The sequence below is a fragment of the Onychomys torridus genome, chromosome 21, assembly GCF_903995425.1.
Source record: "Onychomys torridus chromosome 21, mOncTor1.1, whole genome shotgun sequence".
Taxonomy (NCBI): Eukaryota; Metazoa; Chordata; class Mammalia; order Rodentia; family Cricetidae; genus Onychomys; species Onychomys torridus.
The window spans coordinates 31,599,198-31,619,698 of NC_050463.1; the positions used below are offsets into that span (position 1 = coordinate 31,599,198).

The 20,501-nt window shown below is 44.8% G+C and overlaps 1 protein-coding gene across 3 annotated transcripts in view; it reads right to left on the minus strand.

Annotated features, from left to right (window-relative positions):
* The window catches only part of Clip4 (CAP-Gly domain containing linker protein family member 4), a 66,072-nt gene that overhangs the window by 15,166 nt on the left and 30,405 nt on the right, over positions 1-20,501 (minus strand). For all 3 annotated transcript variants that reach the window (XM_036171032.1, XM_036171033.1, XM_036171034.1), the window contains exons 9-13: positions 13,813-13,953; positions 10,606-10,695; positions 9,484-9,636; positions 6,492-6,626; positions 3,554-3,677 (exon numbers count right to left, since the gene is read on the minus strand). In XM_036171032.1, the coding sequence (XP_036026925.1) occupies positions 3,554-3,677; positions 6,492-6,626; positions 9,484-9,636; positions 10,606-10,695; positions 13,813-13,953 (643 nt within the window). The remainder of the gene's footprint in view (positions 1-3,553; positions 3,678-6,491; positions 6,627-9,483; positions 9,637-10,605; positions 10,696-13,812; positions 13,954-20,501) is intronic.

Sequence of the window (20,501 nt, forward strand, 5' to 3'; positions counted from 1 at the left end):
AGAGCTTTACCCCAGGATGAGACACAGGTCATATGCAGATAGGTTGGGGCCTCACTACCAAGGACAGGTTGCATGGACAATTCAGTTCATTCGAACCAGGGTCCCGACTTCTGACATTTATTTGCTTGGTAGGTTTTATGGATCTGAGAATTGAACCTGGGCCTTTGGCACATGATAGGCAAGTACCCTGCCACTGTGTTGTACCCATGGCCCTGCTATGATCTGTAGTCATTGGACGCACAGCAACATCTTTCCTTTGGAATTCTATCTTGTAGGGAAAACTAAAAAATATGGAGATAAGCTTATGTTATACCAAGTTTAAAATTATTAAAAAAAAAAAAATCACCACTTCTGATATTGGGAAAAAGAGAATGGCTGAATTTCTTTCTTTTCTTTTCTTTTTCCAGAGCTGAGGACCGAACCCAGGGCCTTGCGCTTGCTAGGCAAGTACTCTACCTCTGAGCTAAATCCCCAACTCCTTTGTTATGTATGTATGTATTTATTTATTTAGATTTATTTATTATGTACACAGTGTTCTGCCTGTATGCCAGATCTCATTACAAATGGTTGTGAGCCACAACATGGTTGCTGGGATTTGAACTCAGGACCTCTACAAGAACAGCCAGTGCTCTTAACCTCTGAGCCATCTCTCCAGCCCTGCTGAATTTCTGATAAACCTGGACAGCAATATAATCCAAGGCCCTCTATGCTTGACTCTGCCCACCACTGTGAGGGCTGCCTCCCAGCGAGTTGCTCGCTTATTTATTTATTTATTTATTTATTTATTTATTTATGTATTCTGATTTATTTATGTATTCTGATTTGTTTGTTTGTTTGTTTGTTTATGTTTGTGTCAATTGTTTTTTTAAAAGCCAGATCCTGAAAGCCTCATTTTCTTTCAACCATTTACTGACCTAAACCTGCAAGGCCTCCATCTGTCAATCACTTCCCCCAACACACTTTATTTCCATCAAAGACTCCTGCAGCCCCTGGAATGTATTTCAATTGCATCCTGCAGTTCATATGCATCATTTTTACAGGACACAGGACACATCACAATGGAGGAGGGGCTCACGGACACAGAGCCTGCCACCAGGGAACTGGGGTGAAGTGGTGATGGACAGCTAGGGGGAAACTTCTTCTGGAAGCGCTCAGTTCACTAGAACTAAGTGAAAACAGCCACAGCTGTGACAGGGAAACATGAACGCCATGTTCACGAGGACCCGTGAGGCCGTCAGTCAAATTTGATTTGGCGGGTGAGTTTCTTCAGACTGTCTTTAAAGAAACGTTCGCTGATGTTATTAACCAAGACAATTTACTAAATGAAAATTGGGGAATGGCAGCTAGAGCGGGAAAGCTATTCAAAGAGGGGGAGTCGTGTGGGCGGATCCTGGGGCAAGCGCCCATTTTAAAAATGTGGAGGGGAGAAATGAACAGCCAGCTTTGATCCTGAGGGGGGGCACGGAGGTGGTCAGCCTCTGACTAGTCACGGGGACGGTCTCCAGCAGTCCCTGGTTTAAAATCTTCCCATCTTGAAGCCCAGTGGGGCCTTTAAAGAGCTCCACACTGGCTGGCATTAGAAAATGCCTTAAAATCGGAGACCATGTCTGTTTTGTTTGCTCATAGAATGCCTAGCGCAGCACAAAGTGCTAAAAGACACTTAATAGTATCTGCTGATGATGAATGAGACAATCAGAAGATGACAGGAAGACAGCTGGATGGGGACAGCGGTTCATTTAAACAGAAACCCGTTTCTTTTAAGAAGTGGGGGTTGCTTTCAAATGCACTACCTTGGAGAAGACTAAAGAGAAGGCAAGAGAAACAGTGGAGCCAGCGTGTGCTCTGCAAACAAAAAAGAAAGAAAGAAACTACAAGGAAAGGTGTGGCTTTATAAACGAAGGCGGAGAAAAGGCTGTGGAGGCTTGGGAAGGACGGGCCTCGGACTCGGATCGACCAGTACCTACTATGCCTCAAAGACACCAAATTCTGAACTCTGGGTACTTGGGACAAACCCCAGTCCTCATGACTGAGAGACAAATCAAACTCGTGCCAAGTAACCTGTCAATCATCTGCCAGACACAAAGTAACCTGTCAATCATCTGCCAGACACAAAGTAACCTGTCAATCATCTGCCAGACACAGATCCAGAGGAGAGTCACAGAAGCCCAGTAACTGTTACAGGGTTATGGGGAAGAGCTCACTTCTGACTCCAGACATCCGAGAGTTCAAATCCCTACTGCAGAGCACAGCTGGCATTAGCTCTCTGGGCCTGACAGTCTTCCTCTGTGAAACGGGACAATCACAGGGCAAGCCCCAGGGTGGCTTTAAGTCACTGATTCAGGGACAGCACCGAGGATGGAGCCCAGTGCGGTAAGGCTGTCAGGGCTTAGGGCAAACATCGGAATAACAAAAGCACAGCTCTTCCATTCCCCAGCGACATGACTTTGCTGCTGCTCCTTTTCCTGAGGAAAACTATTTTCCCACCTGTGGGATGGGAACAAGCATAACAGTTCTGGGCTCCCCGGGTCTGCAGAGGACAAGGACACAGGCCACTTGGGTGCTCAGTATAGAGCCTACCACTAAAATGCTCAATAAAAGCTGATAATACTTAGGGCTATTTTCCAACTCACCTGGCCAGGTATTTATTAGGATCAAGTGAAACATTTAAGGGAAGATTATAAGTACTGTATGCTGAAGGCTTTACTGATGTAAAGAATAATGTATCAAGTACACTGGAAGTGAAGAAAATTCACATCAAAAGCATGATTTTTAAAAACTCGAGTTTGCCCAGAAACCATCAGCATGCAGCTAAAAGGACCAGCAGAGACTGCAGCCCGCCGATGCGTTTCTAGTCTCGTGAATCTGGTTACGACGCTGTGTATGTTGTGTCTTGCTCCGAGATTACAATCCCTTTCCCCAGCCCCTGGAAACCAGACAGAGCCAGCTTCTCCCAGCTCCATGTTTCACCGGAATTTCACGAGGGCCTGTGTTTTGGATCAGCCTGCTTTTTAAAACCAGAGTAAGGTGGCACACGAATACACTGTCTTCCCAAGAACACTCTGGAGGTTTGGTACATATAAATCCCTGAGACTTCGCTTCCCCCGGAGAGCTACTGCCTATCTATTTTTGAAAACTAAGGAAATCAGGGGGAAAAGCCATTTTGGTTCCATTAGGTTTGTAGGAGAATGAATGGGTGCCTGCTGGCAGGAAATTTAACGTAGTTAGGATGTGACTGAAGCAATCAGAGAGCATTTTTACTTTTGTTTACATGACAGATTAAGCTTCTCCTTGTACTGTTCTTAGCAGCGCCCGCCACTCCTAATAGCCTACACACACTCCTAGGGTTTGCAAATGAGGGAGAAAGGAGGTTTTTAAAATTGCAAACCCTCCGCAAGGCAAATTTAGCTTCCCATGAGCCTCCCCTCTGAAGAAGGTGGCCAGTTAACCCATTGAAGGAACGCCTGTGCTTATCTTCCAGATGAAACCAGGGTCCCTGTGGGCCACCAGGAACTGCAGTTTGTGTAAACGGATACACATTTCTGGTTCCTCTCACCTCTGCACCCTGGAGGGGGGCGCAAATATTCCGTATCTCGGAGAACAACTGAAATACTGCACACCTCCAACCGAACCGTCGTTCTTCCCATGGGGCTTCTCCAGCTCTATGCCGTACCAATACCCTAGAACATGAACAGAGCATCCGGGGAGCATCAGCACTTCATTCACAACGGCAATGCGGCAATGCGAACGCGAAGTCTGGATGGCTTAGTGTTTTCACAAATGACCGAGATGATGGAAGATCATCATGATCATTAAGCTTTCAAATGATGAAATTATAAAATAAAACTCGAAAATTTGAAAAGTGGGAGAAGCGTTTTAGCGGCGTAATTGCACAGCAGTACATTAAGGGAGAAAGATAAAACGCACAAACTCAGATTCGCAGAGAATTAGCCATTACGCAAGGGGAGCCCCACCAAGATGTATCTTAAGACTATAACGCAAAAGAAGCCGTCCTTTGACTCTAATGTAGCATGCCTCAGTGAGAGCGGCGCAGAATGATACTGAGACGTATACATCCTGGCGCTCCACACTCTTTGGTTTGCCCTCCCAAGAGTACGACACCACCAACAGTCACTAAATAATTAACCAAGGGCAGAGATAACACGGAAAACACAGGAGGGCAGCATGGCGATGTCGCTCCATCTTCCAGCTCAATGAAAAGTCTTACGTTTGATAATAGGAAAACCTGCCTAAGCATCTACAGGCCTCACTCTGAGGAAGGCAAGTCTCTGGAGGGACCAGAGCTGAAGGGGCGTGGCTGCACTTCCAGGAGCATGAGCTAATGGGCACATTCCTACAGCCGGGACTCGGGAGGGTGCCCGAGATCAGCACCCGCCTCAGTTTACACACTCGTGGTCTGAGAAGGCAGCACAGGGGTGACCGTGTATGGTCTTTTGTAACCAGCAGCAAATAAAGAATAAGTAAGTGATTACCAACCAACTTACTACATACAAATTAGGAAGTATAAAATACTCCCTCTTTCGGATTACAAGCTCAGGGTCAGTTTCAATTATAGGAACCTTAAAAGGCCAACTTCAGAATATGCTCTCACTTCACTTTTTTGTTGTTGTTTTTGTTTGGTTTTTAATGTTACACCTGGGCCCCTTCTACGCTAAGATTGGGTCTGAAAAGACGCCAGCACAGACTTGAGCGTCTTTTGTTTGCGTGGCCCTACTGTGCCCTATAAACCGCTTGTCTAACCACACTAATTCTTTGAAAACAGACTACCAGCTTTCTGACTCGCCTAAACCAGGTGAGTCAGTTATGATTTTCATGATTTTCCCTTTCTCCTGCCTTTGACCCGCCATTCCATGCAACTGTTTTCCTTTCATTAAAAGTCCCATTGGCTGCATTTCTGTTACATGATTACTCTGTAACTCTTGAAAATGTGTGACATACAGCAGAAATAGATACATTCTGGCACAGTGGGTGTGAAAATAGCCTGGCAGAGAGCTATATGAAGTGCACGCTGTCTAGCGCGAGACGTAAGAGAGGCCTGGCCTCTAAAATCAGCCACATAATGCACTGACTCAAACTCACAGTGGTACTAATCCCAAAGGATGTGGTGGCAGACGATTCGCCATCATTCTCATGCGTCTCTCTCATACACAGCAGTGGACGTTCCTGGTGAACAGGTGGGGTCTCCTTCAAGGGCAGCGGCAGCCATGCTGAACAGCAAGCTTGTCGCAAAGGACCCTGAACCTCTAAAGGTTCTAGAACATGGGCTTCTGGGGGTGCAGGTGTGGCCTGGCCCTCTCTGGCCCCCGGCAGAGAGGTGGGAACTGGGGCTTGAGGATCAGGGCAGGGGGGTGCTGATAGTCTGCCTCCCACTGTTATTGTGAGGACTCTAGTCCTGCCTCCGGCCCAGGATTATGATGATTTGGGCAGCATCTATGACACTGTGGCAGGTTAATTTGCTAGTCTGCAAACAGGAGTAGGGTCTCAGCTCCTTCGTGGGTCTTGACAGGATGCTACGCTATAAACTTTTCTTTTCTCAATCAGTATTGTAGGTAACTTTTTCCTAAAATGCTACAATGCCACCATGTGTTAATACGGCATATTGCTACTTGAAACACAAAGACATGGCTCCATGCAACTGGCTTCTGGAAATATGGAGGAAGATCATCTTTACCTTTTAAACATATTTATTCCTGTTCGTGTGTGTGTGTGTGTGTGTGTGTGTGTGTGTGTGTGAGAGAGAGAGAGAGAGAGAGAGAGAGAGAGAGAGAGAGAGAGAGAGAGAGAGAGAAACTGTGAGTTTATGTGCACCGTGTGTGGGTGCCCACGGATGCCAGGGGGCGTCAGATCCCCTAGAATGTCAGTTACAGGTGGTTCTGAGACACCTGCTGTGGGTGCTGGGAACCGAACCCAGGTCCTCTGCAAGAGCAGTAAGTGCTCTTAACCACTGAGCCATCTCTCCAGCACAAATCTTTACTCTAGGAAACACAGTATTAGCTAGGTGAGGCTAAACATTTAAGTTCACAGACATGCATTTTTGGGACCCAGGATATACAACAACTTTTATGTTTTCTTTGCTTTTCCCTTCAAGCCATTCTGATAAAAGCTAGACAGTCCATCTAGCTGCTCGACTCCAGGATTATCCAGGAGGGGGTCGGGAGGGGACCGGCCCTGAAACACTCTCTAGTCATTCGGCATACTCTGCAGTCAGTGAGGATAATCTAGGGAAGTCAAAACTCATTTTAATATTAGACGAATGTTAAACACGACTGGCCAGAGAGTTCCATGGGCGCCAGTCAGTCCAAGTGCAAACAGCTGAATCTGTATCATTTCCTACTCTCTCTCTGTCTCTGCTGCCATCAACAAGAACTGGGGCAAGTTCTCACTGCCCGGTGACTATAAATCATATCTGCCGCTTAAGTTTTCAACCTTTTGTACAGAACTCATGTTAAGCCGAGACCTTTCGGGCATGTTACCTGGAGCAAAGTTTGTTGTCCCAAAGAATTTAATGGTCCCCACTCTCTGGCCGACCACCAGCACCCTTTCTCCAAGACGGAGGTCTCCTTCTCGGCGGGCATTATTTGCTACAGATGGTGCTGAAGAATTCGAACCTGTTGAAGTGGGTGGGTTGGAGATTTGGGCAGACAGGGAACGAGGAAAGAAAACAAAGGGAGGAAAAAACTCAAAAAGCACACTAGTTAAAAAAAAAATCACTCCATGTATTCTAACTAGTCTGGCTAGTTGGGTGTTTTATTACATATTCATCACAGCTATGATCCTCGCTAGGGAGGGCAAGGCACTCAGAACGAGTAAGGGTTCCCTGAGAAAACCACTGCTGTGGGAAATGCATAATCCTCCATCAACTCCACTAACACATCCGGGTACACTCTCTGCTCCCACAGAACACTGGATGTGCAGAACCAGAGCTGTGCACACGCTATCTCCTGTCACGAGATTCGCCTTCCATGCTATGGCATGAGAGTAGACACAGACAACACGGGAAGACCATGTGAGACCAAGTGGCAGGACAGGTTGTGACCAGTGGGCCACGTGGTCGTATGAAGCAGAAAGTTGCTGTATTTACCCAGACTCAGCGTAAGTGATACACATGAGTGTACTTTCAGCTGAACTGTGGCAGGCTGAGCAGCCCAAACGGGACAATCCAAAATGTACAGTGTCCCAAAGTCCTCAAATTCACATTCAGATAAGAGAGCCACCACTCAGAGCTTCAGGGTTTGAAGGATTTAGGATTTCAGGGCTTCTGGTTAGAGACGGTCAAACAGTAGATTGTGCAAATTTTCCAAAATCCCGAACAGTACACATTCAAAATATTCTAAGGTCCCAAATGTTGTGGGTAAGGAATAGCCAACTTAGGACTGGTCCTGATTATCCCAACTTGCTTTCCTTCAACTTAATTCAAAACTACCCCTAAAATGCCCACTCTCTGGTATCTGGTCTCTGAGAGATATTGTCTCAAAGCTGATCAAATCCAGAAGGTGGACTCCTGGGCCCTGCCCTGTTAGCAGCGAGTAGAGATTGAACACTGCCCTCTGAGGAGACCTGGAGAACGTTAGCTAGGCGAAGGCCTGGGAGAGCTCAACCGTAGGAACAGGGAGACTGAAAACACAGGAGCAAACATGAGCCTGTGAGGAGCGAGCTGTGGATCCATGGGCCCTGCGGAGCCCAGATCTAGTCACCAAACTCTACAGCAAGGCAGTTTACACCATGTGTCTCAAAAAGGTGAATAAGGAATAAAGCTGGACCTTAGGAATTAACCAAGACAGGTGTTCACAGCCAGACTGACCCCCAGACCCAGGGCCTGGACACCCCAGGCCTGCCCACTGCTCCTGCAGTTCAACAATGGTAGACAGTGAATCAAGGTCCAGAGGGAAGCCCTCTCTCTTCCCACCTCTCCGCTCCCCCGGTCCTTTCCTTCTGATCCCATTTACTGTCCCTCCATCCTAGCCCCAGCTCTGCAGTTCACCCTCCCTCCAATGCAGAAATCTGCAGAAAAAGTAGACGCACTCCAGAAACGATTATGGAAATGTCTCTGGGGCTCCTAACACAGACACCCCCATCGGAGCCCCACAGCCACGCACACCTCCCATTCTCTGCCCCTCCCCTAGGAAAGGTAAATCTTTACGTTCTGATCATTACCTTCATCCCCACTATTATGTAGGTCAGCATGACCCTCAAATGTATAGAAAGGAAAAACAGTAAAGTATATAGGCACACTGGAACTGCTTGTTCCGGGGGCCGGGAGGTAATTCTACACTCATATATAAATTCTAAAACTCAAGAAAAGGTCAGAAGTCCAAATTCCAAATACGGGAGTGTTTAAAATGCAAATGAAGTATGAGCATGGCATTCCTTAGAACGCAAGAGAAAGTGGCCAGAGCGGAGGAAAGAGGACAATTATGTCACAGAAGCAGTCCCAAGCCCAGCTTCCAGGCTCCCCACTTTTCAGATCCCAGCTTCTAGTTTAATGTATTAGGGTCATTGCTGAGGGCTTGGGGACTCCCCTACCACAGATAGGTGGTTTGGGGTTTTGTTTTTATGGGGTAAGGATTGAACCCACAACCTCACTGTGCTAGGCAAGCACCTGAAAACTGAACCCTCAGCCTCCCCAAAATGTTTTTATTAAACAGAAAGAAAAAAAAAAAAAGAAAAACCAAAACAAACAAACCCTCTTGTCATAAAATACTGATTCTGTGCACGTATTAAGTGGTGGCCGTTATGAGAATCACGTAGAATAATCTACACCAAAATCCAGCTGCACCTTCCTATGGGGCAAGGTGAACGGGGTTCGACACCATCTAAGTGGACTTCCGCTGGAGGCATGGCAGAGGCTTTCCTCATGCCCACACATCCTGAGGAGCAGTGGTCCGGGGAGATTATGTGTGTGTCCCCATCACTGCCCTGCTGGAGGGACCCCTGAGCCTCTCCTGAACAAATTAAAAACACCTCAGCGAAAGCAGAAAGCAGAGTGGAGACACTTGTCTAAACATGGAGCCCGTGGGAAGTCATGTGAGACAGCTGAGATACAGAAACCACCAACACACTGGAGGACAGCAAATGCAGCTTCTCCGACCCACTGCAGAGCCAGGGGTCCTGACTGGAGGCTGGGGGGGGGGGGGACCCAGGAGGGACAGCAGGAGCACAGCCAGGGACTCAGTGTGCCTGAAGCCAAGGGTAGAGTGGTATAGGGCTCCTACATGGTGTCACCCAAAAAAGCCCAGCTCACTCTGCCTGGGGTGAGGGGGAGCGGGGGGAGGGGGAATGGAAGTAGGGAAGGGAGGAAGGGGGAGGGGACTGGGAGGATGGGGTAGAGGGAGAGGAATGGGGGAGGGGGAAAGGTAATGGGGAAGGGTAAAGGGCTCCTTCTACACATTAAAAAGAGCAAATCCACTTACAAACAAACCAAGATAAAAACCACCAAGAAAGCCTGGTTGAAAAAGCCATAGATACCGGCACTGGCTCTGGACGGGAGAGAGGGGCTTTCGCTGAGGGTCCTCCTGCTACGGCTGCTTGTAGCCAGCTTCTTCTTTGGGTGGCTCTGCTTGTGGTCCAGCGAGGATGCGGAGGAGGAGGAGGAGCTGCTGATGGACCCAGGCTGGGGAACTGGCGGGGGAACAGGAACGAATCAAAGAATTAAAGGGTGTTGTTTTTTTTAAAAAAAAAAAAAAAAAAAAGCAAAAACAAACAGGAAAGGAAAGAAAAGGACTAATAAGATGTTTTCTGGGCAAATTCTTCTGAAACGCTTCATTTAGCTTCCTCAATTGTGGACTATCTAGTGTCAAATTAAATGCCTGATTTCATCCAAATGCATGGCTGCTGACACACAAAATAGATCCCTGTTTACACAAGCATAAAGTTTTAAGGATTCACAGTAAACTATCTTACGTAGGGGGTGTTACCCTATCAATTAACGTTAACTAATCTAACCCCCAAATACTCTCCACTCTCCTTAGGAGAAACTGTAATATAGAGTCCCTTCGGATACACACACACAGACACACACACACACACACACACACACACACACACACACAGATATACACACATGCACATACACACACATAGATATACACACACACACACAGATACACACACACATATACACACACACACATACACACACACATAGATACACACACACACAGATAGACACACACACACATACACACACACATACACACACATAGATACACACACACACAGATACACACACACACACACACACAGATACACACACACAACCAACACATCTTAAGGTGATAAAATGTTTAACCTTGGAACATCTGTATTCAAAAAGTGAGCGAGAGAGCAGAGGGCCTTCTCTCCAGACACCGGAAGCCCTGCACTGTGGAATGCCTCCCGCTACGCTGGCACTTCTTTGTGTACGGTGAGAAACTGATTACTGGAGTCTGTATTTTTAAAGTTTTTTTTCCACCCCTCAAGGGTAGTTTTTACTGTGGTGATTTCTCCTTCCCAGTTTTAACACAAGTCATGTAAGCTGTTTTCCTCGTGTTATCTCAAAGTCCCACCGGGAAATGTAGCTTTAGCACAGGCAGCGGTGGGTTACATTACCATGGCTTTCTGCTACAGTCTTGACCTCTTCACTGGGAGGCAATGAGAGTGTGGATTCAGAAGCAGTCTCTTTTTTTGATGGCATCAACCCTGGTGAATAAACACCAAAATGATTTCAGAAAAAAGACAATTTTGCTTAACATTAAACAAGAAAATGCGTTTTCTTTTAAGTATCCAAATCTCTTGATATCTAAATCCTGTTTACTCCTTTTGTGGTTTGTTTTATTTTGAGACAGGGTTTCTCTATGTAGCTCTGGCTGTCTGGGAACTCACTCTGTAGACCAGGCGGGTCTCACAGAACTCAGAGATCTGCCCACCTCTGCCTCCCATGTGCCAGAATTGAAGGCATGCACAACCGCTTATTCGCTTCTAAAATCACGATGAAGACACTTTCACAGACAGAAGGGAAACCAGCACCCCAATGTTGAAGGTAGTGAAAAGGAGCTGACACTCTGCTCAGTGCACGGCACCTGCCGAGCACGCACAGGCCTAGACTCTAGCACTGCAAAACTAAGAAAAAAGAAAAGGGTGTGTTTGCAGTACATCTAAGAACTTTGCCCAGCTTTGCCCTGCTAAAGACCTCTAAACTATCTGAAGCATCGTATCTGATAGTTCATAGGCTTGCTCAGAACTTCTCTGTCACACCACAGGATGTGGGCAAATCTGTCACTGCTGAGATATGGCTGAGTAGGACTGGGAAACAAACTTCTAGGTTTCCTATCACACTCAATTCCCACAACAACCCCATGTGGAAAGAAAAAAAGCTCGTAATGAGTAATGGCTGTTGGATAGGACTTTCGTACCAACTGCATCAATTTATTTAAAGAGAGCGACTGGATCTTCCCACCTTTATTCCCAGTCAACTCAAAAAGTATTTGGAGTGAAGAACTCTACAAAGGAGTCTGCTGCAAATCGAAACCAGACATAGTCCTCTCCCTGAAGAGGACCTTTTGATTTCGTATGGCCAAAGACCTCCGAACTAGTGACTGTGTGAGGCCACTACTGAAGGAGAAGGCGACGGGAAATCTGCAAAGAGAAACCAGTGGCTCACCAAGGTGAGTGGGCTGAATTTCTTCCCCCAGAGCAGAGGTCCAGTAGGAAGAAATCGAGTGGGGATTCTGGAAAGTCTGTCAGAGAGAAAATCTCGCAGAGGGACACAGCACCGTGGGTGGCTTGGCTGGAAAGGAGTCCCCTGGGGACTCAGATGAGGCAATGCCTGGCTTTAAGTGCAGCTCAACTGGACAGCACTTGCCGAGCACTGGGAGACCCCTGAGTTTATCCCTAGTTCTGCAAAGGGAGAGGGGGGAGGGGGCGAGGGAGTGGACTTGAGGGAAGGGGGGCCGCCACTCTCCTGCAGAGAGTGAGTCTTGTCCTGGACCTGAAAGGGAGGACTGGCCTGGACAGGGGTCCATGTGTGTGGCATCTCTTTAGCAGCCACAGCTAGAAGGAAGAGGAGGCAAGGCTGGGAGCAGCGGCCAGTGGAAGGTGCTCCAGGGGCCCAAGGAGGGCAGGAGACACCACAGCAGCTGCAGAGTGAGAAACCACCGCGGAGTGCGGTGTCCCATTGTCTTATTTTTCACCCTGAAATCCCACTTGGCCCTTTTGTTTGAACCGTCATCAAAATAACGGAACATGAAGTTTTAGAAATGATATATTTTGGGGGTTGGGGATTTAGCTCAGTGGTAGAGCACTTGCCTAGCAAGCGCAAGGCCCTGGGTTCGATCCTTAGCTCCAAAAGAAAAAAAAAAATTTTCAAAAATATATCCAAAAGATATTTTGTGTATATGCCCAGCTTCCCCCAAAAGAGTATTTCACAAAACTATAGAACAATATCCCAACCCGGACACATGCATTGCTCTCAGCCACTGATGTAACTCCAATCACCCCAAGTTTACTTGACACCAGTGGTGGGTGGGTGGGTGGGTGGGTGTGTGCGCGCGCGCGCATGTGTGTGTGTGTGGTGTGTGTATGCATGTATATACATATGTATATGTGTGTATACCACAGCATGACTGTGATATACTCTTTAAAGCATTTTGGCTTGGGTTTTTTGAGGGAAAGGTCTCATTATGTAGCTGCAGGTATGAAGTAGCAAAAATATCTACAGAAAAAAAAATTTGCAACTACATTAAGATGTTTGAAATTATCCATCCTAACAGAAAACTATTCCAATCACATAATTAAAGATGGCTGTAACAATGTCAGCTCTTTTCAAAGTGGTAAAAGATCGCAGCTTAAATTTCAGAAGTTTTGTTTTTAAAAGAAACCTAAGAATTTACTCTAAAACATATAAGGAAGTGTGACTTATAGGGGCCCCAAAGAAGGGAGACAATATTTAATAATAAGACAGGAGGCTTTCCTCTCCACTGGATATCAAGATTCTTTTTTAACATCACAGTCATTATGAAATATAACCACAGGCACTCAAGGAAAGAAACGGAACAGAAGAGAAAGACCAACTGAACATGTGGATACATCATTTAGATGATGGAAAGCCTTCTGCTCCAGCTACCAACGGGTTAACAGGTATGTACTGACTACCTGTTTTGTGTTATGTGCTTCTGTGAATACAAAATCACAAATTATCCTCACGGTCTACTTCAAGTTCAGAATTTGACTGAGAGCACAAAAGATTTACACAAATAAAGCAATCAGTGGACGAGATAACAACTGGGCTGTACAGGTTAAAAGAACACACACACAAAGTTGGAGAACAAGGAGGTTCAATGAGCTGCGTTCCTGGGGAGGGGCAGGGTCTGTATGGAGTGAGGAGCAGCTGGGACCTCCACAGGCTTGCCAACATGTGAGGAGAGGCACAGAGGGAGGGGGAGCAAGTGTCCGCAGCAGGGCACAGGGATGGCAAAGCACAGCCAATCACGGGAGCCCAAAGAGGGCACTGGAGGGACATTGGAGAAGAGACAAGGAGCAGGAAGTTCCAGACTCACTGGAGGAATAAACTCCAGGCCTGAGGCTGGTCACGGGCATCGGAAGCACACAGAAAGGAGGAAAAGATGAGGCTGAACCACCACTGCCAGGACTTAAGTTAGTATTCACAACTGAGGCCAAACACACAAAGGCCTTGCTTTTGTGAGGTGCGGCTTTTGCGGCGGACTACCAAAGAGAGTGAAGCGGCCTAAATACCACGAACCCCACAAATACAACTTGAAATATGGTTTAGGTGGGCATGACCTTCCCCATCTGACTTACCAGAATTCACTTTGGATGTGACGTGAGCTACATCCACCTTCTGGGACCGGATGTGAGGCGCCGCTCTGGTGGAAGGAGTGTGCGTGGCCTTTCTCCTCCCTTCTTTTACTTTACTGATCTTTGAAAGGGGCGCAAAGATACCTGAGGGCAAAGACAGAATCATCGTTAGTGTGGGGGTGACTGAAAGCATTTCAAATACGGGCCAAATGTTCATGGTTGCTAACACAGGCTCTGTTAGTACCTACCACACATCGCTTTGCTCTAAGAGAGTGTGTACAATCTAGTTGCCAGGACTAAAGAGACAATAATTTAGGAACCACATTAAGATACATAACCTGCTGTGGAGTGAAATCCAAGGGGAAAAGAAATGTGTCAAAGTTACCACCTTCTCTAAGTGACTGAGACTAAGTTATTACATAGTGTAAGCCAGGCTACTTCAAGCCTGCTTAGGATTTTTGTGTAATGTTGGGCGTTACAGCTCTTCACGACCCTGCCTCATCTTCCTTCTGTACTACACACTTTTTAAAGACAAATTCAAATGTTACTATTGTCTGAATTCTCCCACTGTAACTAATTACAGTCCCTTACACACAGTACAGACACAATAAATCCTTTTGACTGTCTAAAATAATCTTCCCCAAAGGCCTAGCCCTCAATTCCTGCCAATCAGAAACAATACAGTGTGTGCTGAGGAGAAGGAAGGTGAACAGAGGCAGGGGACTGCCTACCTATAGCAGCTGGGAGTATAAAATCCCACTGAGGGAGTTTATGAAGGCAATAAAACATCCAGTTTGAGTAAGTACACACAGACATTGAAGAGAGTGAATACAGACTATAAATCCCAAGATTATCTCCCTAACACACTTAAGAAGAAAATAAAGTCATAATGTGTGCATTACACCCCGAGTGTTTACAACCTAGCAAGCATGCATCATACAGGATAAAATCTGTTAAAGCAGGATAGGAACACTCGCACCCTCACAGAATGTGAGCACTCTGCTCATAACAGACAAGTTCCAGCTACACTACTTCCCTAGAAACCTGTGAAATTCTTTTCTCCTCTGAACTCGGGACAACCTTCTCTTGATTTTCCTGTTTTTTAAAACTTATTTGTAGCTGGGTGGTGGCGGCGCACGCCTGTAATCCCAGCACTCGGGAGGCAGAGGCAGGTGGATCTCTGTGAGTTCAAGGCCAGCCTGGGCTACAGACCTAGTCCAGGACAGGCTCTAAAGCTACAGCCCTGTCTCAAAAAACAAAAACAAACAAACAAAAAAACTTATTTGAAATTATCTTTCCTGTCACTGACCTGAGGCTGTCCTTGACTTTCTAAATTCTTTTCATTGCCAATTGTGTACACACACACACACACACACACACACACACACACACACACATACACACACACACACACATACACACACATACACACACACATATACACATACACACACACATACACACACATACACACACACATACACACACACACACATACACACACACATACACACATACACACACACATACACACACACATACACACACATACACACACACACACACATACACATACACACACATACACACACATACACACACACACATACACACACACATACACACACACATACACACACACATACACACACATACACACACACATACACACACACATATACACACACATACACACACACACACATACACACACACACACACACACACACACACACACACAGAGAACAAAGCTTGACTATGATGATAATGACAATGATAATCACAATTAAATCTGCCAAGGATTAAAGAAGGAAGTATTCTGCCGGGAGGTGGTGTCACACACCCTTAATCCCAGCACTTGGGAGGCAGAGGCAGGCAGATCTCTGTGAGTTCGAGGCCAGCCTGGTCTACAGAGTGAGTTCCAGGAAAGGTGCAAAGCTACACAGAGAAACCCTGTCTCGAAAAATAAAAAAATAAAAATAAAAATAAATAGAAGGAAGTACTCCACACTGGATTGTATATGAATTTCTACACTTTCTGGAACTCAGGAATTCTCCACTAATCCTCCTCATGGAATTAATTCTAAGGAAATAAACTCAGAGGTGTGCACACAGGCTAGGAATGTACTGACCTCAAATGTATTACCATGTTCCAGGGACACTTCTGGGAGGAAATAAAATCTAGGGAAAACAGTAATTGTCTGGCAATAAGACAAATGAACTTGATCTCATCCGCGAGCTCTAACAGTCCCCTCTATCAGCTCAGATAGGTTCCCGGGTGTTCTGCATAGACTGTTTTTCCTATCCAGACCTATGGTAACATGTAACCTAGAAATCAAGTACAGGAGGTCATCAACAACAGCCAATCACAACGCAGAACACCTAAGAAGGCACTCCCAGCAATGACTGGTAAAAGGATGTGGGAGACCTAATGGGGCTGTACTATGATGTGGTCAAGGTTGACCATGGGCAACTGAAACCACACAGCAATCAAGCCTACTGTGCTGCGTCACCACCACCAGTGAGCAAGACAATGAAAACAGAGTAATTCATGAAACAGGCAAGACAATTAAAAACCAGGCCGGTAAGAAGGCTAAGCAGGCAAGAGGCCACCAGGTCTGACAGCCTGAGGTCAATTCCTGGGAACCACATTACAGAAGAAAACCAATTCTCATAAGCTGCCCTCTGCCCTCCACACACCATGACATGCTGAAGCCCCCCCTCTCCCCTCCACACACATATTACATACATGTAAAAAAAAAGAAAAAATATTATTACATTATAAAATTGCATTACATCTGTAGGAAACTTTATGTGGATCTAGGCGATCAAAGCAAAGAACTGAAAATTGAAACATATATATATAAGAATATTTCTAATTTATTTGATTAGTGTCAATAATATCATAAATAATGACCAGTAAGTGGCCTGCTTTCTTTTGTTTTTATTTTGAGACAGGTTTTGTGTAACCATGTCCTCAAACTGGCTGTGTATCCATAAACGAACCTAAATTTCTGATCTTCCTGCCTCTACTTCCCAAGTGCTGGGATTACAGATGTGTACCACCTCATGTATTTTATGTGATGCTGGGGGCGAAACCCAAGCCTCAAGCATGCTCAGCAAGCACTCCACTAACTGAGGCAACACCCCCAGCCCAAATTCCTTCTTTTCTTAATCTGAAAGAAAAAGGTGGCTTTTCTTTGATAATCTCAAAAGAAAATTTCCCTATAGAAATATATTTGTTTCAAAGGATAATCAAATATTTAGTTCTAATGCCTTAAAAGAATTGTATTGTACTGGGCAGTGGTAGTGCACACCTTTAATCCCAGCACTCGGAAGGCAGAGCCAGGCAGATCTCTGTGAGTTCGAGGCCAGCCTGGGCTACAGAGTGAGATCCAGGACAGGCACCAAAGCTACACAGAGAAACTCTGTCTCGAAAAACCAAAATAATAATACTACTACTACTAATAATAATAATAATAATAATAATTGTATTGCACATGATTCCTCATCTGCATAGATCTTGTTACTCTTCATTTATTATTACTATTATTGTTGTTGTTGTTGTTATTAATTGAGTCATTTGGGTAAACCACGACTACATCTGAAGCTGAGGCTGGCTACACTGTCCGCAGTGGGCACAGCCGGCGGTCTCCCTTGCTGCCCGGTTACCCAGCATGCTCACTGGCTTCCCTGAGGCTGACACACAACTCTAAGGTTGGCCAAGAAGCAGCACCCAGCCACTCTCTTTCAAAAGGAGAGCAACGAATTCCCAGATAAACACGGCTTGTTTGATGTGTTCAGCCCCATTAAGAACGTCAGCAACGAATAAAAACCACATACATGTAAGAGAAATTTATTTCCTGAAGGAGAAAACAGAAGCTTCTGAGAAGGGGAGAGAAGGCCGAGCCTGAAACTCCTAAGGAGCAATCTGAGAAGTTCAAGAAAGTGGCTGGTAAGCGACAGAGGGTGAGAGCCGCACCCTGGCCACCGCTCGATTATGTAGCTGTCCTGGCACAGAGCCTCCTGGGTCGATCTGCTTACACCGTGTGTGGCTGCTCACTTGCTGTAACAGCAGAGCTGGGCAGGAACAAGAGAGTCTGTGAGGCCCACGAAGGAGTCTCTAGCTTGGGTGGTCTCTGCAGCACAAGTTTGCTAAGTTCAACCTTAGCTAATACTGTCTTCAAAATACTAAGGGGACACGTGTGACAATCTCCCAGTCCTCATCCCAAACTACCACAAGAAATTGGGTAGGACTATGCATGTTGTCAGAATGGAGGGCTCTCATGTTATGCCCAGGAGTCTTCTTTCAGAAAGCTACGGAAAGATCTGCTCCACCAAAACTAGTAAGTAAGCTAAGACAAAACTGACTGAACAAAGTCAGAGCACCAAATCTTTCCCTTTACAGACGAAGTGGAGAGATGTCTAAAACTGGAAAACCAAGACGGAGCCATGTGTACTGATTCTTTACAAACGTAAGAGCTGACATCAGAAGATACAGAGGCTCTCGCCTCTAAAGAGCTAGTGTCGGGGAGGAAAGGCTTTTTGTTTCTTTTGAATAAGCCTGACAATCTATCAAGTTACATTACATGTTTACTTTGGTAATTATGGAAAGCATAAAAATAATAGTATCTACAAGTATTAAATCAATTATTAAGTGGCTACAATTTAACAAACTAGTGCTTGCTAGAGCTCACAAACAGTAATCCTGAGATGAACCCCAGCACTAACATGAACTCAGTATAAAAACACACAAGAACCAAAGGCAGGAATGGGAGAGAGAAGACAGAACCTACGGAGAAGAAACTAATTTGCTGTTTTCTGATCTGCCAGGGGATCCACAACTCCTCCGCCCTCTACCTCAGGCACCTTAGCAATGACCTAACTCGGTACACCAAGATTACCCAGCAGAAGGGTGACCTCAAGTTTTAAAGAACCCAACACATGGCCCCCACATCCCAACCTGCCTCTGAGTATTTAGAGTTCAGAAGCAGACTCCCAAAGCACCCAGCTCTGCTTTATCAAGCTTGCCTGTCCTTGGAATCATGAGAGTCAGCAAGCCCATGAGACTCTGCCAACAATCTCTGTGCTCCCCACAAATCTAACTGACACCTACCCTGCGTGTGACTAAATGCCTTTGATCCTGTCCTTACTGAGCTTGGCAGCTGCCAAAAGTAGGTATCAGAGGAAAATTCAAACTAAAACCTTGACCCTGTTCCAGCAAGCTCCTAATGGGTTTCATAATTATTTACAGAAAAACATAAACATTTCCAAAGGAATAAAAAATAGAATTTATAACTAGTTCTTGAATTTTGTACCTACTAAGAACAATTATATATTATATATATTAAAGTATGAAAATAAAATAATAATCATAAAGGGAAAAATAATTTAGCCCTATATTAAATATCACAAAATACCGTGAGAGAAGTTCAAACCTAAATACCAAATTGGACAAATATATTTTTAAACTCTTGGCAGTTTTTTTGAACACTAATAAATATTCCAGTTTAAATGGGCAACTATGAATATTCAGGGGCCAAAATAACTTTCTGTCTCTCTCTTCTCTTCTTGATCTTTTCTCTCTCTTTCTCCTCACTCCCATATATAAGGCATAACAAAGCATTTACGATATTCTCACATGGGGCTGGGAAGGTAGCTTAGCTGATAAGGTGCATGTTGTGCAAAGAAAACCTGAGTTTGACTCTTAGCTCCCACAGAACATGTCTGAAAGCCCAGCAGACAGGCAGACCTCTGGGGATTGCTGGTCAGCCAGCCTTGACAAATCAGTAAGCTCCAGGCCAGTGAGAGAGCCTGCTTCAAAAAAACAAGATGGTTCCTGAGGAACAACGCCCAAAGTTGACCTCTATCTCACACACACACACACACACACACACACGAATATATATACAAATCTAAAATGAAAATTTTTCTAGCCCACCAAGATCTGAGAAATAGGAATCAAAAACAAGTTTTTACCCAAATCAAATTAGAAAACTTAAAAGAAAAGGAGCCATTAAAAAAAATCACATTTTTGATCAACATTTAAAGACTTACACAAATTATAATAGGATATCCAGTAAAACTGTAGAACATATTATATATATATATATATATATATATATATATATATATATATATATACACACACACACACACACACACACACACACACACACATATATAAAATGCAAGCTTTGTGGGGTAAAATTTTAAACAGAACAAATGTATGTAAGAATCACTACAAAAAGCCTGAGAGAGGAACGGTAGACAGAGATGATCAAAATACACTACTTAAAAATGTAAAATTTTCAAGGAAAAAAAATTATTTAAAAGTGTTATCGGGCTGGAGAGATAGTTCAGAGGTTAAGAGCACTGGCTGCTCTTCCAGAGGTCCTGAGTTCAATTCCCAGCAACCACATGGTGGCTCACAACATCTGTAATGAGATCTGGTGCCCTCTTCTGGCTATAGTCATACATGCTGTATACATAATAAATAAATAATTTTTTTTAAAAAAGAATTGTCTTTAAAAAAAAAAAGCAAACATCAAAAAAAGTGTTATCAAAAATATGCAAGTGATTTTTATTTTCTTCTTTCTCCTGTTTTATGATTTTTATGTCTCACACACTGAGCATTTTTGTAAGCAAAAAATATAAATAGACAAAGACAAGTATGTGGCAGGGAAAAAAAAA